This window comes from Hypanus sabinus, chromosome 14 (genome assembly GCF_030144855.1).
Source record: "Hypanus sabinus isolate sHypSab1 chromosome 14, sHypSab1.hap1, whole genome shotgun sequence".
NCBI lineage: Eukaryota > Metazoa > Chordata > Chondrichthyes > Myliobatiformes > Dasyatidae > Hypanus > Hypanus sabinus.
In genome coordinates, this window is record NC_082719.1 from 43495317 (window position 1) to 43522096 (window position 26780).

General features: G+C 39.1%; 1 protein-coding gene across 4 annotated transcripts in view; it reads left to right on the top strand.

Moving 5' to 3' along the window:
• The window catches only part of LOC132404687 (Krueppel-like factor 3), an 83009-nt gene extending 56793 nt beyond the window's left edge, over positions 1–26216 (top strand). For all 4 annotated transcript variants that reach the window (XM_059989032.1, XM_059989031.1, XM_059989030.1 and 1 more), the window contains 5 exons: positions 4296–4755; positions 5814–5897; positions 7501–7642; positions 21644–21807; positions 22456–26216. In XM_059989032.1, coding sequence (XP_059845015.1) covers positions 4296–4755; positions 5814–5897; positions 7501–7642; positions 21644–21807; positions 22456–22637 — 1032 coding nt within the window. In that variant the 3' untranslated portion in view covers positions 22638–26216. The remainder of the gene's footprint in view (positions 1–4295; positions 4756–5813; positions 5898–7500; positions 7643–21643; positions 21808–22455) is intronic.
• Positions 26217–26780: the final 564 nt, after the last annotated feature.

Below are 26780 nucleotides of genomic sequence, written 5' to 3' on the forward strand. Positions count from 1 at the left end.
AAAACTATCAATAAATGCCTGTGAAATATGATTTTTCTTTTGATATCATGACAAATGCTCGATGTCCTCATCTAAAGTTGCCCTTTTCCTATAACATTAGTTATTTATTGTTTAAAAGGCATGGTTAACATACAATGATTGTATCAGAGATGGGTATCAGATGGAGACATTAAGCTTTTCCACTTTAAGTCACAACACTGTCACGTACAAGACTAATACCTTACAAATTGTGTTCTTAACAGCTTAAAGAAGTAGTAACTTCATGAATAATTTCTTGAAAAATAATTTTCAGTTTGGACAGATGTTTAAGTTTAAGCACCAAGTTTAATTGTGTAATGTATGGATCTATTTCTTTCAAAGTAAAGACACCCCCCCCCACTTCACTCTGCACTTTGCATTAATCTGTTGTCTACACATGCTCATTGTTCTCTCTCTCTCTCACTGCAATGTGAATACACCAGTTAAAGCTGCCTCTGGCATGTGTGCTTTTACTTGATTAATATGTAGTTGTGTACAGACACAGCAAATTGGCGACGAGTACGAACCTAAACGTCAGAAAATATGACCAAATGCACCCACAGTTACGGCATGATTATGAGACAAACCGGTGAGAGTTAAACAGCACCGAGAAGGCTGCCACGGATGCTAACAAAGGCGTGAGCAACAGTGAAAGACGCACTGAATTTAAAGTGAAAATACATGGCAATGGTTTCAGTCGGAGAAGTTGACGATCGTGATAGTGCTAATGAAGGCTGGGAGTTGTATATCGACAGGGTTGAACTATATTGTAGCACTAACAACGTGGAAGAGCAAAAGAAAGCCCATATACTTCTTCACTTAATGGACTCAGGCACATACAGTGTCTTACGTGGCCTAGTAGCCCCTGAAAAGCCATTCAATGAAATCGTTACAATGTTGCAGAATTACTTGAGCCCCACACTGCTGGCAATAGCTGAGAGGTTTAGATTTTACAAAAGAAACCAGTCAAAAGATGAAAGCATTTCTGAATACATTGCAGAACTGCACAAACTTTCTCAGTACAGTGACTCCAGAGATGGACTTTCTGATGCATTAGGGGACAGGCTTGTATGTGGCATGCGTAGTCAAAGCACTGAAAAGAGGCTACTATCCGAAAGAGACCTGACCTTGGAGTGGGCATTGACCTTTGCAATATCGTTAGAGAGTGCAGCAAAAGTTGCAGCAGAACTACAGAAAAGGAGGTGAGAATGCGAAATGCACAAAACGTCCCTGAATAGTACAAAAAGCCAGTCGACGTTATCGATGTGGCAAATCTTCCCATGATGCAAATGACTGTTGGTTGACAGAAAAGGTCTGCAGGAAGTGTCACAGACAAGGTCACATAGAGAGAGTGTGCGAGGCAGACGAAGAGCGCAACGCGTGAGAAGTCTCAAACACAAAATTAAGTGATGCTGAAGACCTACACAGGCAAAAAAGTGTCTCCCAAAGGTTAATTGAAAGTGAAGGTGACGTATGGAGGCCAAACACAGCAGTTAGAGCTTTATGTGTTGAGAAGTGGACAGCCAGCACTTTTCAAATGCTTGAGAAAAATCCAACTAGATTGGCACTCAATCAAAGCTCTCAGTGTGACATCAACAAGCAACTGCAGACCAAATGGTAGCACTAACCAGAGGCTGTCACAATGCCAATCAGAAGGTGCTTGAGAAAGGAATAAATAAACAGAACGAAGACTTGGACAAAAAGTTCAAAATGCACCCCTACAGGCACTGTTACACCTGTGGGAGTAGCCATCCTCACCATGGCAAAGAGGACATGTTGACTTTGCAGGCCCATTCATGGACTCCATGCTTCTGATTGCTGTGGATGCTTATTCAAAGTGGTCGGAAGTTATACCAATGAAATCAACCAACTTAGCAAAGACTGTCTCCACTCTGTGGACTACCTTCACCAGGGATGGCTTACCAGAACAAACTGTGAGTGACAATGGACCACAATATATGTCAGCAGTATTCCGACTGTTCATGAAGAAAAATGGCATCAGACATTTCAAGTCAGCCCCTCACCACCGAACGGGTTAGCTGAAAGGTTTATCCAAACTTCAAGAACTCCATTAAAGCAATGGACCTTTCTCTACAGCACAAGGTGGACAACGATACACCTTCAATGCTGTTCATGAGCAGGAATCTGAGATCTAGCATAGATCTCCTGAACCAGATCTATGGAGAGAAGTGCAGAATAAACAGTTCAGCCAGTTGCCAAATGAAGCAGTAAGGAGCGTTGAGATTGGACAGGAAGTCCTAGCAGAAGACAAGCGGACACCTGGTAAGACAGCTACAAGAACTGAACCGCTGATGTACACAGTGGATGTTGGAGATCAGACATGGAGGCATTATGTGGATCAGGTACTGGATTCTCAACTGAAGAACACACCTGAGTTGACTGCACCGAACAAGATGGACTCATTACGGTCACTGTACTTACCTCTCAGTGACAATGTCACTGACGGCAATGTGACACCAGAAACCAAGAACATTGTCATAGACAAGGCGCCTCCCAAACCCAACGCCGCTCCACAGGTCCAGAAGCGCTGTCCTGAAAGAAACAGGGCGCCACCCAAAAGACTGAATTGTGAAGTTAGTTATGGACTGTTACTGTGAAAACCTATCTGCTTGGAATATTGGTTATGAAAGAGAAATTGAATATTTTATATACGTACAGTTTTATGTAACATTAATCTAAAGCGGGAGGAAGTGTAATGTATGGATCTATTTCTTTTAGAGCAATGACCCCCCCCTTAGCGCTGCGTATTGATTTGTTGTCTATGCACGCACATCGTTTTCTCTCTCTCTCACTGCAATGAGAATACACCAGTTAAAGCCATTTGCTTTTATTTAATATATATATAGTTGTGCACAGACACAAAAAATTACTATTTATGCATTTACACAGTGTTCCTCCGGGGCCAAGGTGAACAATACATATGGTCACACACAGCACATATAGTTACAATAGTTACGATAGCACACACAATCACAAAACTATTTTTTGATTTTTTTAAATTTAGAGGCACAACCCAGCAACCAAGCTGCTGACGAAACTAAGACCATTGAAATCATATGGACCAGGAAAGAAATGCATACACTGCCACATATCACAATTTATGGCAGAGCCATCAATTAAACATTCGATGTCCAAATGCATTTTGCAATGCTGAGTTATTGTTAGTTAGTCAGCATTGTGAAATCCAGGTACTGTGAATCTCCATTTCGTCTCTTCATAAATAATTAGAATAACTGAGGGTTGGATTAGAGAGATGGCATGACTTGCAATCTTCCTTGTGGCTTTCTAAATATTGGATGAAAAATGCGCTCTCATCTCTGATATTCCCTTCAGCTGATCTGCTCTAGGCTTACAAATGGGGAGCTGATCTTAGGATCATAGTTATACTGCACAGAAACAAGCCCTTCTGTCCAACCAGTCCATACCAATCAGGGTGTCCTCTTGAGCTGGTCCTATTTGCGTGCATTTGGCCCATATTCCTCTAAACCATCTTGATTGACGCATGTGGAGAATCCAACGTCTGTTGATGGTGTGGGCAGAAAAATCCAAGAACTTTGTATTTTATATCCTATTTATCAAAATATAGCTAATCAACTACTTTGATTTCAGTCTTATCTAATGTAGTAAAGGAACTATGTAGTATCTCATATTGATAAGTCTTGTGAAGATGTAGCAACCAAACAGGCTGTTAGGCTTTCCTGCTGCACCCTGAAGTCACATAAAGTCAACAAGTGTTCTAAATAGAAGGGTAGGTGGAGTCTGTTTCTAGCTAATTTTTTCAGTTTCAACAACTTTAAAGTTCTTTTTGAAATGATGCATAAATATCTTGTCAAGATATGCATTTTTCTCAATAGCTAAGGTCGGTCTCAAAGTAATTACTATTTAATTATGACAACATTTCTACTTTGGATGTTTTGGCATGCTGTTCAAAGACTTTGTCTGGCTCTTCACACCCAACACCACTATTTATGTAAACGTAATAGGACTCTCTCTTTCCAATGAAGTTCCACGTTAACTCAGGAGAAAATGCAGTGGACCAACTGGAATGAAGTCAGCTCCCAGCAGGCTTAGGAAATTTTCAATTGGCTTTGCATGAGCACAAAACCCCAGTCCTGAGACCAGTAGTGTGAAATGCATGAAGCTGGAAATAGAAATTCTTTTCACATTATATTTATGCAGGTTTCCAGCTGGATCACATCAAAGCTGTGAATTTGAGTTTAGTCAAAGCTAATTCAATTTCCATTCTTCTCTTACAGCCGTTCCCACATCTGGGGCGCCTAAAGCATGATATTAAATCTGAGAACAAGAACAACATCACTTACTCCTTACACCCTGGCTCCCACATTGGACTTCTTCAATCGCTTGAGACCAATGCAGGTCAAATCGAGCCAGTAGATCTCTCACTGAACAAGAAACATTCTCCGCGTATGTCAAGTTCCCCTTCCTCACCGTACTCATTGACTGTGCTATCTTCGACATCTCCTACGATGAATGTATCTCGTTCAGGCTCACCTAATAAGAGGTCACCTCAGCCGCCTAACAGCATGCCATTAACCAGCCCCACTGTGCTGACGAGCCACCTATTATCTCGATCAACCATTCCAGGCTCAGGATTGTACCCCGTGATTCACCCAGTGGTGGTACAACCTGTCGTATATACTCAGCCTATAATGGTTCCCACTATGTTAAAGGACGAGATGAGGAATAATCAGCAAGGTGAGTGCACAGTGTAATTACAAGGGCCTACGTTATTAGACCCTAGTGGTATACAGGGCAAATATTCACCGATTTCATGTGTTACTGATTATCTTTAAAGTTTGATGTCAACACTTTTATTTAAAATCCATCTTTCATGACTTCAGCATATTTTAAAGCATTTCCCACCACACCCATCTCCACATTGTGAGATTACTACCTGTAAGCTAGCAGAGCAGGAAATTTGCACGCAGCAGGATCCGCCAACTTGGTATGACATTGATGCATAGTGAATCTGTTTAAGAGAACTGTTAGCCAGGTATTTGGTAAATCCCGTCACTTGGGTAAGAAAAGGACAAGGGGCATAACAAGTCCTTCTCACAGAAACTCTGAATGAACTTCAATGACTAGCTGAGTCATGTGATCTGGCTTTAACAGCTGTGAAAACTACAAAGGTCAAAGTGAAGTATATTACCATAAGCACAAGTACATGTCTGCAGCATCATGACACATAGATTCATATAAACAGCATTCACAATAAAATCATGTTAGGCATAAATTATACACATTTTTACAACAAAAACACAATTAGAACAAAGTCCTTTTTAGTGTAACGTGGTCAAGCCAGAGTTTTTATACTAGTCAATACAGTTTTCAAAACCCTGATAATCTGGAAACATTCAGAATGAAAAATATTATTGAAGTTTTAAAAAGGTGGAAAACATAAAACTGAAAAAAAAACTCAAAAGTTGTGTTCCTAAAAGTATTGCCCCTCATAGCCTTTCTCAAATCAAAACCACATCCTGAATGGTGAGGAATTGCAACACCTTGATTCTGATACGTGACCTGTTTTGAAATCGCCCGCAAAAGCCTTATAGCATGTTCAATGCTCCACTTTCTCACAGATAGGCTTTGAAATCCCCAGCTTGATGACACCTGCAGGGAACTGCTGGCGCTTCCAAATGGAGCTGCCAGCGTCTCACACAAAACCTAACCCATGGACATTGTAAGAAGAATGTGGATTGTGCTTCAATTTGTTTGTGTATTTGCTCACGTTTAAATTTCTTCTCCCTCATTAGGTTTTCCGATGCAGTGTGCGATACCTGGTCCCCGATATCTCCCTAGGCAGCAGCATCCGCAGTTTTGTAGACATTCAAGAGGAGGTAAATAAGAATAACTTGCAAGGGCGGAAGTTACAAGTCACCACGGTAGTAAACCCCCGGAAACATAGAGCAGACCAGCATGGAATCAGATCACAGCATTGTGCCGAACTAATTATCTGAGATATTAAACAATCCATATAACAATTACAGCACGGAAACAAACCATCTTGTCCATGCTGAACGCTTACTCTCACCTAGTTCCACCTACCTGCACTCAGCCCATAACCCTCCATTCCTTTCCTGTCCGTATACCTATCCAATTTTTTTTAAATGACAAAATCGAACCTGCCTCTACCACTTCTACCGGAAGCTCGTTCCACACAGCTACCACTCTCTGAGTAAAGAAGTTCCCCCTCATGTTACCCCTAAACTTTTGCCCCTTAACTTACAACTCATGTCCTCTTGTTTGAATCTCCCCTACTCTCAATGGAAAAAGCCTATCCACGTCAACTCTATCTATCCCCCTCATAATTTTAAATACCTCTATCAAGTCCCCCCTCAACCTTCTACACGCCAAAGAATAAAGACCTAACTTGTTCAACCTTTATCTGTAACTCAGGAGCTGAAACCCAGGTAACATTCTAGTAAATTTCCTCTGTACTCTCTTTATTTTGTTGACATCTTTCCTATAATTCAGTGACCAGAACTGTACACAATCCAACAACATTATGGTTAGTTTTCTCAAACTATTTTACTTCCAATCTTTTTTTTTGCTAACCAAATCCAATTGCTCAAGAACCTGAGGTGCAATCCACACTCACAGCTTATTAACATTGTGCATTGGAGTCCTGATGTACAGTAGTTCATTATCACGTTCCTTTCCACATTTGTTATGCTTTCAGGTCAGAGCTGTTTCTGAAGGTGAGCATCATGGAGACCCATGAAATATTTTCATCAGTTACCTTGTGCCATCTTGTCTCATTTATTTATTCACCATCTTATTCCATTTCAAAAGCCTGGGGCATCTTGTGCAGCTGGCATTTCTTCACTTAATATATCTCTGACCTTTTCCTGTCTACATCCTTTTTTTCTTGACAGTATTAACTCCTTGCTGGGATTCACTTCCGTGCATTGCCCGCACTCATCAACCTTTCACCTGTCAGGTCTGATAGTGAAGAGCAGCAGTCCATTCTCATCGAATACATAGAACTTCATGCGTATGCATACATAAACACTTCTTTCCCGGAGACTCTGATCAGAAAGTGATAGCACAGGTCCCAGAGGTGGTACAATATTTAATATTGTTGCCTCACAACTCCGATGACCTCAGTTCAATCCTGACCTCTGTGTGGAGTTCGCTGCTCAACAGTGGGGCGCTGGGCTGTAGCTTATTTAAAGATTAAAATATATGCAGAATAATAAGCCTACATTTATTAAACCAGTGGAATTGGAAAACATTTTCTTATTATACAGATTTAAATTTTTTTCTAATAACATTAAAAAGTCATATATTTTTGAATATTAGATTTTGGAAAAAAAAAACAAAAATAAGAGTAAGCGAGATCGGAGGAGGATGCTGCCTGATTTCAAAGGTTAAGGTAGTTTGATCTTTACAGGTAAAGTGTTATCATGTGTTGACTGTTCATTCTTTCTCTGTGACTAGTTCAGATCTTCGACTCAGATGATCAAAGAGATATGGTGATGAAAGCAATGAATCACAAGCAGGAGTATGAACTGTTAGATAACTGCATCAACGAGGTGTCGTCTTCAGTTGTCAGTCCCATTCAGCCAGTCCCGTCGCACGAGTAAGTATGCACCTCCGCTCAGCATTTATTTAGCTGCATTAAAATACGAAGGCTAATAACTACAGTGAGTAACTTTAGAGAGTGAAATGAGGAGATGATTGAAGGGGAGCTGCTTTCTCCCCTACCCTTTGTTCCTAATTCTGTTGCTCACCAGCAAAGTATTATCTCTCAGAGCCATCCCACCAGCCTTTCTCATCACCAATGCAGAAGTTGTTTGCCTGTCATGAAAGTAGGTCTCTACACCACAGGAAGGTTACTGCTTTCAAAAAGGATAACAAAACCTTGCAAATTGGTCAGTGTAAGAAAAACTCTCAGAAGAAGATTCTTGTATGAATTCAGTAGAACCATAGCGTTTTAAATCAAATATTGTGATGAAACCATTTCCTAGAGTTTGACTTATTAAAAGAACTGCTTACGTTTATAGACACTATTCTTTATCCTCTTCATGGCTTCCCGGTGCTTTACCAATTATTTAAGTTCAGACAGCATTATCATGGAGGAAATACAACCATCAATTCATGCACAACAATCCTCCGCACACAGTACGATAGCAACCTCCAAAACCCAACCAGTTCCTCTTCATAAACACACTCATTTGTCTGGCAAAAGCTTGTTCTTACCCTCAACAACTTCTCCTTCACTTCCTATAAATTAAGGATGTAACCATTAGCCCCAGCGACACTTTTTCGTTGACTATGTGGAACAGTCTTTATTCCAAATGTACTACGGCAATCCTTCCCAAGTCTTTCTTCACTAAATTGATGACTGCATTGGTGCTACATCTTGCACTCCTGCAGAACTTGTCAATTTTATCACCTTTGCTGTCTAGATCCACCCTGCCATTAAATTCATCTGGACAATGTCTTGGCACTTCTCTTCCTTTTCTGGATCTTTCTATCTCAAAATTGAAGATTCAAGATTGTTCAATGCCATTTCAAGTATAAAAAAGAACAATCAATTGTTACTCCAGATCCACCACAAAAAAAACGTAAGATAAGGAACAAAATAATAATTTAAAAAGCACAACAAATATAAATACATAAGTTAGCTTATATACTGACTGTATTTCCATAAAGGAATGTTAGCCACAGGACTGTCTGTACACAAGGTGAATGATAGGAAATGATAAGTTAGTGGTGGCTGAAGATGTGGAGTGGTGGGTTAGTGGGTGTATTGATCAGCCTTACTGCTTGGGGAAAGTACCTGTTTTTCCAGTCATGTGGTCCTGGTATGGATGCAATGTTGCCTTCTCCCTGATGGGAGTGGGGAAAACAGTCAATGAACAGGGTGGGTGACATCCTTCATGATGTTACTGGCCCTTTTCTGGAACCTTTCTGTTTATACCTCTTTGATGGCGGGTAGACCGGTGCTGGTAGATATGTAGGGTTATTTTGACTACCCATTGTAGAGCCTTTCTGCCCACCAGAGTCCAGTTTCAGTACCATGCAGTGATGCAGCTTGTTCGAATGCTCTTGACTGTGCATCTGTAGAATAACGTGAGTACGGATGTGCGTAATCCAGCTCCCTTCAGCCTCCTCAGAAAGTAAAGGCATCGGTGAACTTTTCTGATTGTGTACAAGATTACCCTTGCCTTTGTTCACCTTTTCCACAGTACTTACCCACCTATTTTTATCCACAATACTTATCCACCTGACTGTTTCTATCTCCTGTCCATCATCTTTCCCTTACCTGTTTCCATCTGACACCTACCACTTTTTACTCCAGACTGCAGCATGTGTAATCTCTTCTGTCTCCGTAGTAACCAGTTTTAGTTTTAGTGATGTTAACTGACAGGTAAATATTGGCCGGGATAAAGGAAGTTACACCCCTTCTCCATCTCGAGTAATGCCAAAGGATCTTTCTTGCTTTAATATTTCATTCAAGTGGCAGCGTCTGTGACTGTAGAGTAATCCATCACATTACATGGGAACTTCAGTTTGTGCTCAGGTTTTTGAAATGTTATGATCCAAAAACTTCCATCTTCGAAGCAGTGAGACACATATGTTCTTCCACATTATCTTCAGCAAAGCAATTTAAGCAATCACTGAACAGGTAAAATTATTGGTGATTTATTTGCAAGCCAATCCCAGCTCTTCAAGAGAATCAAAGGATTTAGAAAGCTGTTTGAATTTTTTAAAAGATCATTTATTTGTATATCATCTGAAATACTTCTGAGCTATGGATTTATCATATTATCTGTTTATTTTATCCTTAGTGTGTAGTTATAAACTTAGTGTGTAGTGAGCAAGGCACTTAACCACACATTGTTCTGCGACAACACCGTTGCCAAGCTGTATGGGTCCTAGTGCCCTTCCCTTGGACAACATCGGTGGCGTGGAGAGGGGAGACTTGCAGCTTGGGCAACTGCAGGTCTTCCATAAAAAAAACCTTGCCCAGGCTTGCGCCCTGGAAAATTTCCAAGGTGCGAATCCATGGTCTATCGAGACTAACGGAGGCTCACTACAGTTATAAATGGTAAATCAATCAAGAATTCTGACAACTAATAATTTAATTATACCATTTTTATTTCTAAATTTATTTTAAATGCAAATTCAGATTAATAAATTACCTTTGCTTTTTCTACTTTTTTTTTAAACTGGCATTTGGAACACAATTTCTGTATTATAAACATATTGCTGTTATAATCTATTGGCCTGTTGGAGATATGAAAAGGGCTAAAACATAACCTATTTTAAAGTAACAGGAAGTGAAATTTCAGACAGACGCTATGAGATTTCCTTTGTTATTTCTCAACTACAGTTTCAAATCTATTTGTTAGGTTTTGCTTTATAATTTTGTGTTTGTTTTTGAAGAGACTAAAGTTAGGGAAATGCTGATATTTTTTCTCTCTGTCCTGTATCACATGGAAATAACTTGCCTGTTTGCTCTCTATTCACACCCCGACATTCATGGCTCTTTTGAAGGATGTAAAGATACACTAAGTTATATTTTAATTTAAAGCATTTCCTCCTGCTTTGGTTACATACCATTTTTCTCCCCATTCGAGGGATTATGAATACCTATTCCCAAGAGTTTGCCGGCAATGAATATTATGCATTTTTTTCCAGAAGCACACAGACGCCTAGTGAAAATAATGGAAGTAGTGAACCTCCTTGCAACTATTCACTCACTCACACCTTCAAGCTCACACTCACACTCACTTCACCACCTCTGTGGGTGCGACATTGGCCTCATCAAGAAACTGAAATGGAAACAATTTATCTTTAGTCCCAATGGAGAGAACGTCAAGTCATTGAGAGCTCCAGGTTCATGATTGAAACACTTATGTCAGAATTGGTGAATTCTGACAGCTCATTAGAGAACCAGTTATGGTTTCATTAATTAGTGGAGTGGTAGTTGCCCATTCTGTCCAACAATGACAGGGAATCTGTACAGAAGAATTTTTAAAGTGCAAAAGCCATTGCACTAAGGCAGTTCCACTCTCTTGACCTTAGACGTCCTGGGCCAGTGTTGCAACAAGCATCACAAACTGAGGTCACCTATTGGTTGCAATAGATGACCATGACATCTTCTGAGGCTTGTTGCGCTCTTCACTCTCCACAGAGTGTTGCATTGCTGCCTTCCTGGCCATTGGCTCTCACTGTAGATCTCACCTGTTTTAGCCAGCCTGTTGAAGCAGCGTACTCGGGCGCGGCCGCTGCTGCGTGTAAAAAAGTGACTTGGAGCCACATGGAATAGCGAAGTGTCCACTGCCCCAGAATGGACACAGCAAGCCCCTTCACCAGAGGTGCCACCCCTCCCTGGACACCCCATACATTTAATGGAGTATGTCAGGCTTAAATGATAAATTATGGAATATATGAATGTTATGTTGATGCTTTGTAAGTCGATATAGTGCAGAAAAATATCACACTGCTATGTAGATATTACACTGTGGTAGAGTATCAAGCTGCAGTTCACAATCTTCAGTTCAGTAGAAAATTAAATAGATACTAAAATATTCTCCTTCTGGTGATAAATTCTCTCCTCTTTTGTCCAAAGACACCAGCGCCCTTCTGAGCTACGTTTTAGCCAATGTATTCTTGTCCGTTGCTATTTTACATTCTTGAGATGGAACGTGGACTGAGTTTATTTAGTATAGTTAATACTTTCACTGGGCTTCATCCTTTCCTCATTGACACATGTGGGTAATTAGCAAGTAACAAGCTCAAGACCACTAACACCACCCCACCCAACCCAGAACCGGGAGGTTGGTTAATTGTAGTTCCCAGACACTGCCTTGGGTTAGATTAGAAAACTACAAAAAAAACAAGCTTCCATCCTGAGATGTTTATGAACATTATTGTGCATCAGCTTCTTGTGTGCCACGTAAACTAATAAAGCAGGTCTATATTTATTTCTGTAATCCAACAATGCATACACGTTGCTGAATGGAATTGTTATAGTTTAATATCAGCTGTTTTGGGTTCTAAAACATGATTACCTCCGCTAATATTGATCCATTTTTATATTTTGCTTAGTAGTTAAATACCCTTTAAGGGCTAGTCAGTGATATCTAACTCTCTCCACCCGCACAATTTTCCCCAAAGTGATTAATATTGTTTTAGAAACTTGGTGTTGATACTGGACTTGCAAGCCAACATGCTTGGTGTGGAACCTGTAAGTTGTTAATTTAGAGATAAATAAGACTGCTTGGATAAAATCTGATCAGCAATTCTCAAAATGCAAGTTGTTACATTCTCATATTCCTTGATCAGATTCCATAACCTGCAGCCAACTGTTGTCTCCCAACCTCTGTTGCTATCTCTGCCCTTTCTTCCCCCACCTGATCCCATTTGCCAATTAACCTAGCTTCACCTGGATTAAACTATCGCTTGCTGCTCCATGGTTCTGCTTTTTAACTAGCGATCTCCCCCTCTGCTCTTTCGGTTCCAATAAAGAATCTCAGCGCAAAGCACTGTAAGTGCTTCCATTTTCGTCCAGCTGACTGACCTGCTGCACTCCCCCAGCAGGCCATTCTTTGCTCAAGGCCCAGTAATTCCACAAAGTCTTTAACAGAAGTGAAATCGTCCCTCTTCCTGTCGGTTACACATTTAGGCCTGGTCCCTCAGTATTGTGCTGTCAGTTGAAAACAATTAAAAAGGCCCATCACCTGCCAGCTCCTGCTCCACCCTGTTGCTCTTCCCTTTTTATACTGGTTTTCAGTCCCGTGGAAGGGTCTCAAATAGAGACAAAGTTACTGACTCAACGGAAGTCAGAGATCTCAAGGAGTTATTTGAGCAAAAGAGGGGATTTGAAAACAAGAATAAGTATTGAAGAACTGAAGTGCTGGTAGATTGGGAGACAAGGTGGGTCAATGAATACAGAACATGGGCTGGGATAGAGTTTTTGGTAGGTTCATTGTTTAAAACAGAAGTAGAGGAGATTAGACACTGACACCCTATGAATTAAAGTTTTAAAAACTACAGATGCTAGCTATCTGAAATGAAATCACTTATCAGGCAGCATCAGAAAGAGGACAGAGTTCTGATCAAAAACCCTTCCCAGGATAAAGGAATTTCAAACTGAAATGTGAAAACCAACTCTCTTCAGGTCTCCTTGTAGAGTAAGAAAGTATTGCATCTGTTATACTATAGTCACCATTAGATTTATGTCCTACACATTAATATTGTTTTTTAATGGTGACTTGTTTCTGCTCTAAAAGAAGCTTTCATACTGTGCTCGGCACTTTCTCAGCTATTTTTAAAAGAGTTACCATGTAGTCTAAAATATACATCCACCCTCAGCAATTAAACATGCATAATCTTGTTTCAGCATCAATATTTTGTAAAGAATTAATCTAAATAAAGAGAAATTCTGCAGACGCTGGAAATCCAAGCAACACACACAAAATGCTGGAGGAACTCAGCAGGTCAGGCAACATCTATGGAAAAGAGGAAACATTCGAGCTAAGTTGATGCTTCGGGCTAAGACCTTTCATCAGGACTCTTGACCCTAAACATCAACTGTTTACTCTTTTCCATAGATGCTACCTGGCCTGCTGAGTTCTTCCGGCATTCCATGTGTGTAGTCTACTCGAAATAAAGGTTGGAATAAATCAGCAACTTTACATGTTAATTGATGGTAAAGTGCTGTTAATTAGCTCTGTGATTGGTCATACTTAAAAATTTGTAGTTTCTTTCCACGTTAATTTTAGCAACATGATCATTATTAAAAGACCCCACTCATAAAATCTCACAGCAGCTTTTCAGCAGATAAGTGAATTTCAGATCACCTTCTAATTAAACACCTATTTGCTTTAGACTGGATAAACAAACGAAGCCTTTGGAAATCTGCTTATGAAGTGGTGACTCTGCAGCAGACATCCTGTGGGTGGGGCCCACAGTTGAAACTACTTTTAGGTGTTGACATCAATGTTCGAGAGAAGCCACACCCTACAGGCTGTATCAAAACAACAGGAAATGTTTAATAGCAGATCGGAGGGGGGCTCCTACAGTAAAAATCCAGAGTTCTGAACTTTTAAAGACAGTTGAGGAAATGGGGGAAGATTTTATATATTTTATGGGAAAAAATACATTGCCCTGCCAATATCGAAACATAATGGACAAAAATTTTCACTCAATGAGGTCAGTCCTACAGAGTGGAATTCTCAAAAGGGGAATGTCCCTCAAATATTGTCACACAATATTACAATAAATGTCTGGAAGTTTTTTTGTGCAAAATAATGCTGAAAATAAATGTAATATAGAACTGTTATAGTTATTCGTTTAGAAAGCACAATATTTCAGAAAGGCATTTATAACAATGGTTTGGGAACAATTTGGGTGGCGCTGTGGAGATGTGTCTCCACCAAAGGAAATGTAAGGCACTCCTTCCCTCCATTAGCCTGCAGGTCACCACTAGGCAAGGCAAGGTGCAGTGCAAGTTTAGCCCCACCTGCATCTCACAAGTCCTGTTTATGCGACCACTGACACCGGGCAGACAATCTCTGAAGAGTACAGGTAATGGCTGGGGTCACCCGTCTTGTAAAGACAGTGCCCATAAAAAGGCAATGGCAAACCACTTCTGTAGAAAAAGTTCGCCGAGAACAATCATGGTCCAGACCACAATCACCTGTGTCATACGACATGGCACTTGATGATGATGACAATGATGCTAGAACAATAAAAATCTCTTTGAGTCATGGTGATACTCAAATCTGGAAAGGCAAAAGCATTCACTCATTTCTCAAGAGTTGTGAAAGATAGGTTTTAGTGATAAGCTTCTTCTGATGCCATGGGTATGAACTTTTCACCTCTCTGCACAGTTAGCGGGGTGAAAGTATATTCCTAGTAGTAACTATAAAGTACCTTTGCTGAAAGTTTCTGAAAAAAGTCAACTCAAAACTAAATGCAAAACTGCAGATGCGATAAGTCTGAAATAAAAACAAAAATATAGTAAGTGCTCAACACACAACTTCTGTTGAAAGAGAAAACAGATGGTTGTTCGGATGAAGGTTCAGATGAAGTGGAAGGTTAGTTATCTCTGTTTTTCCGCAGTAACTGTCTTGGGTGTTGAGCACTTCTTGCATTTTTGGGTTTTATTTCTGACCGATCGTATCTGCAGTTTTGTTATTATTGCCATAAATGTTCTCTGGTCCACTGAGTATATCGAGCATTTTATGTTTCATCTAGGAAATAGTCAACAGTCACAAATTGTAACACAGAACTCTGCAACTTTGCATTAAACAGTTTCTCAGTGGCTTATTATTCTTTGGAAATAAACTGTTCGTTGTCATGTGGCAAGAACAGTTCTTTCCCATTTAAATAGGACTGATTAAATTGGTAAATTGGCTTCTTATTGTCACAAGTACCGAAGTAAAGTGAAAAGCTTTGGTGAGCCATCCATACAGATCATTTTACCACAACGCTGCATTAAGGTAGCACAAGGGAAAACAACAACAGCAGGCAGATAAGCTGTTACTGTTACCGAGAAACTACATTTTTTCAATGGTTCTACAATTACACTGCCAGTATTTGAAGTAGAAAGTTTGTAGTGCTGTGTCACTGTCAGCTTTGTGAAGGGCAGAACGTGTCTAATAAGCCTGATAGAGTTCTTTGAGGAGGTGACCAGCATATAAATGAGGGTAGTGCAGTGGATGTGATCTACATGGATTTCAGTAAGGGATTTGACAAGGTTCCACCCGGTAGACTTATTCAGAAAGTCAGAAGGCATGGGATCCAGGGAAGATTGGCCAGGTGGATTCAGAATTGGCTTGCCTGCAGAAAGCAGAGGGTCATGGTGGAGGGAGTACATTCAGATTGGAGGGTTGTGACTAGCGGTGTCCCACAAGGATCGGTTCTGGGACCTCTACTTTTCGTGATTTTTATTAACAACCTGGATGTGGGGGTAGAAGGGTGGATTGACAAGTTTACAGATGACACAAAGATTGGTGCTTTTGTGGATAGTGTAGAGGATTGTCAAAGATTGCAGAGAGACATTGATAGGATGCAGTAGTGGGCTGAGAAGTGGTGGATGGAGTTCAACCTGGAGAAGTGTGAGGTGGTACACTTTGGAAGGACAAACTCCAAGGTAGAGTACAAAGTAAATGGCAGGAGTGTGGAGGAGCAGAGGGATCTGGGGGTACATGTCCACAGATCCCTGAAAGTTGCCTCACAGGTAGATAGAGTAGTTAAGAAAGCTTATGGAGTGTTAGCTTTCATTAGTAGAGGGATAGAGTTTAAGAGTCACGGGGTAATGATGCAGCTCTATAAAACTCACTTCACTTAGGCCACACTTGGGGTATTGTGTCCAGTTCTGGTCGCCTCACTATAGGAAGGACGTGGAAGCACTGGAAAGGGTACAGAGGAGATTTACCAGAATGCTGCCTGGTTTAGAGAGTATGCATTACATTCAGAGATTAAGGGAGCTCGGGCTTTACTCACTGGAGAGAAAGAGGATGAGAGGAGACATGATAGAGGTATACAAAATATTAAGAGGAATAGATAGAGTGGACAGCCAGTGCCTCTTCCTCAGGGCACCACTGCTTAGTACAAGAGGACATGGCTTTAAGGTAAGGGGAGGAAAGTTCAAGGGGGATATTAGAGGAAGGTTTTTTACTCAGAGAGTGGTTGGTACGTGGAATGCACTGCCTGAGTCAGTGGTGGAGGCAGATACACTAGTGAAGCTTAAGAGACTACTAGACAGGTATATGGAGGAATTTAAGGTGGGGGTTTATATGGGAAACAGGGTTTAAGGGTCGGCACAACATTGTGGGCCAAATGGCCTGTACTGTGCTGTATTGTTCTTTGTTCTATAATGTCAAATTCATTACATTCTTGACACACTTGTAACAGAAACAAAGATGAAAGTATTTTCATCAGGATGAGTTCTTATCTCTTAGGACATAAATGACATAGCTGAAGAACAACTCTGCTGAAATATGTCACTCAAAATGTTTAGAAATACAGTCAGAAAATTCAAGCAAACAACATTTGTTGGTATATTTTATGATTTGCATAATTTTATTTTTCAATGCCATATTGTGGCTTGACTAACTGGTTGAACCCCATTCTTCAGAGAGTGAATGTTGAGGTAGCTCCTTGTGTTATTGCCCTCACTTAGTCTGTGCTCATTTTTCTCATTGTAGTTTGTGGAACACGTCTGTGAGCCATTTGATACAATATTTTCTTGTATTTCAGTATTAACAAGATTCTTTATGTGCTGTTAATACTTTAGAAAATACGTGTCCTACTCTCCCCCATATTTATGATGATTGGACAAATTTAAGCCACCTAGAACCTGTCCAATGAGCAGATGCATGTTTCTCTGTTAGAATGACATTAAAGTAAATTTCCTTGAATGTATTTCTAAACTATTAGATATTGGCAAATGAGTGGGAAAAATGTTTACAACTAGAACTAAGTGAATGGAAATATGTGAGATTTCTCAGCTTAAGACCACTGGATTGGGAGATCTCTGATCTATTAATTCCTAATAGTATTTCCAATGCTTAAGCTTTTCCCATAAAACATTGTTGCTGTATATTCTTCTGTCAGTAACAATTTCTGGAAATTCTGTCTCATTACGCCACATAATGTGAATTAATTAGAAAACTCCAGTAAAAATCTGTGATCTAGGATTGATTGGGTTCATTGCAAAATTTGTCTTTTCACTTACACGATGATCAACAGTGTACAACTTGAATCAGGACATCACGGTTGTGAAACTCAGTATGGCATCAGCACTCACAGACCACTCTTTGCAGAGTGTGAAGGCCTGCTTTAGGGAATGTAAGGGAGCAGTTCCCAAACAAGTGTGGAGTTCCTGAACAGCCTGTGATGTCCAGTGCTCTTTGAGTTGAAAATTTATCACATGCAGCCATTCCCTTCTCGCGGGACAGAAAATACAAAAATTCAAAAGCACACACCATCAGACTCAGGGATACCTTCTGACCCATTGTCATCAGACTCTTGAACAGACCTCTGATATGCTAAAGATGAATTATTGTTCTTCCCATATATTGGTAATGGGTTTGCTGACCAGGTAGTTCTAAACTCAAGCAAAGACCTTAACCTCTATTGGATATAAATAGCCACAAGTGCTCTCACTAAAGGGAGGTTATATGGTAACTACCTTTCCTGTAACTAGTTCACTTTCCATTTTACCCTCCACAGTGAGTTTAGCTGCTGATGCCCGTTCTTTGAGTCATGGGTCCCCCCCCCCCCCCCCCCACCAAGGAAGATATGCTTCCAACTAACAAAAGTAGTTTAAATACAGTTCTTTATTTTTCAGACACATTTAAATCCAAACAACATTCTTGAAACACATTTAAAACTCACAGAGGATTTCTATCTTATAAAATAATTCCAAATTACAAACCATTTCTAAAATACAGGGTATTTCCAAATCACTGTTATAATTCCTATAAGCTAAAAATACATACCAAAGAGTCACAGACAAACCAGTCATCCATTGCAGACATCGAAGACCAGGGAAATGGATTCTAGTTCACCCCATGTTTCTGTTATGCTGCTTAGTGTTTCTTAATTATTCCTAAAAAGCCCAAAATACTATCTTGATTTATGCTATTTCTTTGTCACTTGAGTAGTTTCACACACGTGATATTCCTTTCAGAAATCCTTTCACACAACTGATTTAAAAGTTTCTGGTGATAGAGTTCCCAGGTTCCCAAAATCAATGCTGTGAAGCTGGCTCCATGAACTTCCTAACTTATTAACAGGTCAGCTATTGATATATTAGGTGATATTTTCCATCTGGTCTGCAAGCTTCCTTGGACTAAATAACTTACCCAGTGCTTTCTGTTTTGAAACATGCCAAATTAAATAAGCTGGTTTTATACTGTATCTCTTCAGCAGCAGAGCAGGTGCTGCGAACCAGTGTCAGCTCTATAGACAATGTGTTTGTTTTCTAAGCTGTTTTCAGCTTCAAACTAATTACTGCTTGCCATTTACATCAAGAACTGAAGTCTGGCTCCCACTTATGACCAGAAGCTAAACAATTACATTTGGCTGGAAGTTTAAATGATTTAAAATCAACACTTTGATCTTCAGAAGCTCACATCTATGTTTAGAAAGGTGAGCTTGGTAAAAAAAAAACAATGCCCACGAACAGTGAATATCTATCACATCAATCCGACTTGCACTTTGCTTGTTTACATGCATTGCACTTTCTCTATAGTTCCTACACTCCTGCTTGTTGGTTTCTTTTTACTAACTCTCAGTACTTATGTATGCCATGATCCACCAGGATGGCACTTAACACAGAAGTGTTTTCACTCTATCTTGGTATTCATGACAATAATGAAACAACACCCATCATCCCTTCATGAAATTGAGCACGTCACATCCCAAAGCCCCAGTAGCACCTATCCCCTCTGATGCTTTGCAGTGATTCTCAGTATTTAGCTTTTCACCGCAACTAATTACTGATGCCCCAACCCTGCTCTTCACACTGAGTTCCCTTGTCGCAAACTCTCCTCTTTGATCTGTGACCCAAACCCACAGCTTGCATGTCTCCTCTGCTTGTCTTGCCTTGGCATGCAGAGGAAAGACATCTGCAGCTTCCTGGTGCCAAACCCATTCTACTGAATGAGATGCCTTGAGTAAAAGGAATTAACAACAAACTCCTTGTGTCTGCCTCACCTGGATTTACATTCAAACCGAAACACAAACATGAGCATTAGGAGCAAAAGTAAACCACACAGCCCTTCAAGCCTGTTCTGCAAATCAATAAGGATGTGGCTGGTCTAAATGCAAACCCATTCTTGTCTTCCCACAATAATATTTCTCCTTCTTGATTATAAAGAATTCATTCACTTTTATCTTATGAATCTGCTTTCACTATCCTTTGAAGAACGGAATTCCAAAGATGCATGCCCATTGTGGGGAAAAAAAATCCAACTCACCCCTATCTTATATACCCAACCTTATATTTTAAACCATGACCCTTATTTCTGAATTTCTCCCACAAAATGAAACATTCTTCATATCCATCCTGTCAGGAACCCTTATGATCTTGAAGGCAGTAAATGATGCCAATAGTTTTCTTCTTCAAAGCAACATTCCAAATACCCCATCTTGTTTAACGTTGCTTGCCTTCAAATCTAAGTGTTGCCTGGCCTGCCACACTGATCATCGCTTGTTTTTGCATTGACGTAGTGCCTCTCCTGGCTCAGTACACTATCCGAGCAGTGGATTGCTTGATGGGTGTGGTTACACTTCCGGGAGATCCTCTTGTCTTCCCTACCCCATGCTTTCCCTCAACTATGTGGCTCTAGAAGAATGAGAGGAGGTCTTTTAGAAACATATAAAATTACGAAAGAGATAGATAAGATAAAGGCGGGAAAGTTGTTTCCACTGGTAGGTGAGACCAGAACCAGGAAAAGTAAATTTAGAATGGAGGTGAGGAGGAACTGCTTTTCCCAGAGTGTGGCGAATCTGTGGAGTTCTTTGCCCAATGAAGCAGTGGAGGCTACCTCAGTAAATATAGCTAAGACAAGGTTGGAGAGATCTTTGCGTAGTAGGGGAATTAAGGGTTATGTGAAGGTAGGTGGAGATGAGTCCATGGCCAGATCAGCCATGCCTGAGCAGGCTCAACGGGCCAGATAGCCAAATCCTGCTCCTATTTCTTATGTTATGTTTTGACATCGTAAGAAGTCCTTTAAAATATGATAGCGTTCCCTATACACCATTATAGGGCTGCAGGGAAGAAGAAGGTAGTGTTCCAGTGGAGGGGTTGACAGGGCTAGATTAAGGGAAATGGGACTGAGTGGGCTGATGGGATTGCCCTGTCGGGAATGCATATAATCAGGCATATGGCCACCTTAAAAGTCGTCCATTTTCTTCAGAAGCTCCTGTGGGGAAACATATTTTGAGGGTTTCCTGTACATTTTATAAGAAGAATGATGCCAATCCGGATGCTCCTAACTAATCAGGAATGGTCAGCTCATTCCAAACAATGTTACTTTTTATAGGTGCATACTGTTCTAAACGGACATGATTTTGCTCATATTCTCACTGGGAAATGATTAACCAAAAGTCTTTGGTCTCAGGAGATCTCAAAAAAGAGTAATCACAATATTATATTTCTTCAAGCTGAAGATTATTGTGCTTCACAAAAATTATTACTTTTTTTAAAATTTGTTATCAAAAGCATCTTCATTATTCATCATATCTCACCAATAAATCTTTTGCACATATCAACTAAATGCTGAACTATAACGAGAGAGAAATGTGATTTGTATTGTGCAAGATGAAGTGACTAAAAATATAACATGATTGGCAACGACTATGCAAATTTGAAGCTAACCATGAATATAAACACTTAAGGAGAATTACAAAGAAAAGAACTTTTACAGACGGCATACCTATCCATCGTGTGTAATGAGGGAAGCGTAAATCAGTGTTCATTCTAGAGTTTTCATGTTTTGACCTTCTAAAAGATGCAGGGGGAAATAAATGATTGGTGTTGTCATTGTGTGTATAATCTACTGTTAGGTGATTAGTTGAAAAGTGATGCAAAGTTTCTCTCTCTTTTCAGGAGTCATACTCCTTCAGTTATCGTACATACTGCTGGAAGACCACATCCTATTGAGTCACCAGATACTCAAAGGAAACGTCGTATACACAGATGTGACTTTGAGGGATGTAATAAAGTATACACAAAGAGTTCACACCTCAAGGCACATAGGCGGACACATACAGGTAATAATAAGAAGGACTATCGTAATCAAAACTTTAGTATGCTTTGTGTCAGGGTATTTTAAAAGAGACCCATTCTGAATTAAAGTGAGTGAATTAAATTTTGTTCCACTTCCTACATTCTTTGAATTTATTACAATGTTTATTCTGTATCTATCATTAGCAATTTTTCATTAGCATGCCATTTTATTATTTATTAGCAAGGTTTCTTGGTTTGCCTGGAACATACTAACACCAGTGGAGAACAAATTAATTTTAATGAACTTTAAAATCAAGCTCTACATTCATAGATCCAAGTGAAAGTATACATTCTAACAGATTGATGGTAATGCCAGTTAATTCACTCAGCTATAAGTGGGTTCAATTCATTGTTTTGCAAATGTCTCTGTTTTCAAGAAACATTTTCAATCGTTTAAGTATTACTGAGTTTGCAGGGTTTTAATGGATCAGCTGAAATAGTGAATAATCCTTAAACCAAATTACTGCAGGGTCAAAGACTATCTTAATTCACATTTACATTGTTTTGTAGATCTGGCATTACTTCCATTTTGTCCACAGTTTAAACACATCAAATTAAATTATGTCCACAATTTAATTAGACTTCAAATGCTGTGTTATGACTGAACTTACATTTTTTCCATGTTCCTGAAGGTGAGAAACCCTACAAGTGTACTTGGGAAGGATGCACGTGGAAGTTTGCCCGCTCGGATGAGTTGACCAGGCACTACCGGAAGCACACAGGCATCAAACCTTTCCAGTGCCCTGACTGTGACCGCAGCTTCTCTCGCTCAGACCACCTTGCCCTGCACAGAAAGCGTCACATGCTGGTCTGAGTCTCTCACTGTTCACAATGTAATCCAGATCAGATGCAAACTATTCACATAATTTTTCTTAACCAAGATTCAGCTGGGCTGAATCCTTCAACAGATGAACACTTCCATGCTCTCAGCACCTGAAACACAAACAGAACTCATTTGCTATGTGCAGGAGTCATGGTTAACAATAAGGATGACTTTATATTAGTGCGTAACATTCCCCACTTTATCGCCTCATCAGTTCATTGAAATTGTCAGAATTTCTTCTGATTAATAGGCCTTAATGTTCTTGCCAGAGAGATTCTTTCATCACCATAGAATGCTGCTCTTTGCTATATCCTCCACCAAAACTACATCCTATCTAAAGCGGATTATATTGTCAAAAAACATTGTCAGTGCTATCTCTTTATTGTGCAGAGATTGGTTTGTGCTTCGAATTATAATATTTTTACTGTGAGGGTGGAGGACGTCATAAAATTCAATCCCTAACAACTGTGAAAGGAGAAAAGACTTCAAGATACAATCGGAGTTCCTCCAGTATTTTGAGCGTGTTGCTCAAAAATTCCAGCATCTGCAGAAATCTCTTCTGTCTTCGTTGGAGGAAATCTGCTCACTATGACCTTTATTGCCATGTAGCCAAATATCCAGTGACATTTCTTCAGTATTTTTGTTGAAGGTGAACTCCATTCAGTGGTTAAATTTGTATTTCAGTATCAACTCAAGCCAGTTCACGAAGTTAAGCACCAAAGATACGTCAGCAATAACTTCTCTTCATATTGGCCCACATGTGAAGCTATCAGAAATTTCATCCGTCAGAAGGCACAATTACCATTTTCTCAAGACTTACAACAATGATTCTGAAATTTCATAAAGGAAGAAGAAGAAGAAAAGTCAATCCTTTGCACCTGAGGTTATAAACAAGTGGTTCAGGAACATAGTAATGCTCCTCTACCTTTTCATTGTTGATTGGATCACATATTTTTACTTTTCAGATTTCTTTTCACCAACATAAGAAAGTGGGTAAACACAAATGAAAAAGTTCACAGAACAAATTGATAAAAATAACAAAAAAAATCTAAATGTTCAATCTCTACCAGTCACTTGTAAAACTTCCAGTAAATTTTACACTGATTTGCCAAAATTTTCTTCCTTATAACCCAAATAATTCAAAAAGTCTTGCAATCACGTACTGAATTTAACAATATTGACCTAATTGTGAACAATGGCAAAACATCAATTTACATCAGCAAGCACAACTCTTTAGTCACCTGAGTGAGAAAGGAGGTTGTTTCAATATATGTCTCAAAGATTTTAGTTCTTATTATTAGTTATTCTAACAGCATAACACATCTTTAATTGTACAGCTATTCCTGACATATTCCTATGGTCAGTGGAATGTACTGCTGGTTTCATAATGCACTAACCAAATACAGCATTTGGTCTATTCCTGTAAACTGTAACCCAGAACATCCTAAAGAAATTAGGTATATTTGTTGAAAAGAAAAATTGTGAAAATCAGTGCAAGAAAATACAATCTGCCAATAAGGCATTTACTGCAACATGTGTAATATCTTGCTTAATTATTTTAAGGTATTGGGTTAATAATATTAAGCTTTTCAAACAACATCAATTAGTTAACTCTTTGTTAAGTTTCTTTACTATTGGACCATTGCATGTAGTTGTTAAAGTTTTATGAGCACTCATTGTAGCCAGTCAACAAATTGAATACTCTGAGCATATAAATGGCAAAACTAGTTTTTCTACATACCACTAGGACAGGTCTGTGTAACATTACTGTTACAGTCACTAAAATATTTCAAAATGGAGTGTATTAAAATCCAATTTTTTCTTGTTACTTCCATATTTTGAGAAGAGAATTTTAGCTGAATTGGAATGGCTTATCAAATTTAATCACTACTAACATTTCCAATACATTGATTGGCATATTTTTCATTTAAACTTTTAAATGAGCAAGACACACAATGATAAACCATTATGACATATTAAGATAAGTTTCAATTACCTATGAAAATATGTTTGTAAGCCACACATTGCTGACGTCCTCAGCCATAAATCTTAGCTTTTAAAATACACATCTTGAATTATTTCCCTATACTTAGAGACTGAAATAAGTAGTTATCAGCATGCTAGGTTTCAGTTCAGCTCCATGATTTGGGAAAACATTTCCTGTAAGATATGCATTGTGACTCCTGCAGCAGATTGGAATATGTATTTAATGCAATTCAATCTACCATATTCCATAGATTATATTCTTGCAATTTGAAATGGATTCATTTATACAGGCCTCCGATGTTGTTTAAAGCATTGACTGAGTCCAGAAAAGAAGGTAAATAAGTCAGTCTCCAATTGGTACAGAGTTAGTTAATCCCAGCCCAGATGCTCCTGATAACAATCTGTCTCTGAAAAAAATAAAAGTTGCAGGACTTTCTTTTGGCAATCAAAATCAATAACTTGCTACAATAAAGCAGATGTACATGTGGCTCTCAGGGAAGGACATGGCTGTGAAGTTGTCAATGATTAAGTGGGCCTGCACTATCCTATGGTCGCAGGTGAACATTAACTGATCATTAAATAACTCAGGGAGAGTATAGAGGTATCTCGATCCATGGACTGCAACCCAACAGCAAGCCAATCAGTTCAGGGGCAGAACTGGAGCTAGAGTAGTTTCTTTTTCTCTCACTTCATTTTGGTTGAAAATTGGGTTTTTAAATTTATCATCTTGGTAAAGTTAAGCTTTCTACAGGGAAGATCAGAACTTCACCACATAGAAAATCAGATCCAAGGGGATCAATATTCATCTTTAGTTGTTTTCACTAATATAATAGTGCCTTTGGATTAAAATCTGTGTTAGTGCAAGTGACCAGAGGTGAATTTTTACCCTCTCTATAGTGTTTATAATTTCAACCAACATGTGGATGCAGAGAAGAAGTAAACGTTTAGATGATCAAATCAGTAGATTGAGAGTAGGTCATGGCTGATAGGAATGTCTGTCTGGAATAGAATTACAGGTAACGCTCTGCTTCAGGGGCACAAGATGTTACATTCTGTGCAATAGGACAAGAATAGTAGAAACCAGTAGTTCACATATAACTTGGTAAAATGTTGCTAAAAATTTAAAAATGTGAGCACAACACCTTGTGGCAGCTGGCCTGCCTTATGGACAGTAGTCATACATATTCTATGTTTCATATTAAAGAGTGAACTATTTCCTGTAAGGAAGCTGTGTGGGTGATATGTTGAAGAATTTAAAATAAAATGCACTTGAAAATGGGTGTAATCAGGTAATGTTCACAACATGAATAATAATCTGGGAGTATTTTTTGGAGAGGAGATATAAAAATAAATTGCCTCTCTGCTTTAAAAATAAATAATAAAGCAGAAAGAGTTTTAAAAGACTACGAAGTGCACATAATGTGCTGTGTCATAGACTGAGATGGGAAGGAGGATTTGGATGCATACACAGTTTGAATCTATTCTTCTCATCTTAGACATCTAAAATGTGAATTTTTATTATTTTTTGAGGGGAACATACATTTTGGTTTAGAATTTGGTTTTGGGATAATAGTTAGAGAAGCTTATTGTGATGGTATAAAAGTGATCCTGAACAGATGAAATTAAAAGTCAAGGTGGTAACAAATATGGTTTTCTTTTTTATTTTCATAATCATATAGAGAGGCAATTATAAAAAGAGATCTGAACCAATCCAAGCATGAGTAAGGTGAAGAGTTAATCAGGTTTATACTGTGTACAGTGATGATATTAAGCAATGTATGTAGCTGTCAATCCTACACTTTTCAGAAAAAATATTCCTTAATTTTAATATGTAATAGCTTTTAATAGTGGCACACAGGCACTGTTTCTGTTGTACAGCGGTATTTGTTTGGTTAACTAGAAGTTAAATTAATTTTTCTATAGTAGTTCCACTGATCCATGAATTTAACATCATTTTTCTGGATGAGGGGAATGCTGAAAATTAATTCATCTCTGCATGACAACTGATTTTTTTTTAAATAGTTGCTGCTTTTGTTTCAAAGGAATTCAAGAAAAAGTTAATCATTAGCAAAATAATTCATGGGTGAAGAATTCAAAACAGAAGGTGGCTTAATTATGTCCCTCCCTCCCAATCAAATTGGATGGATT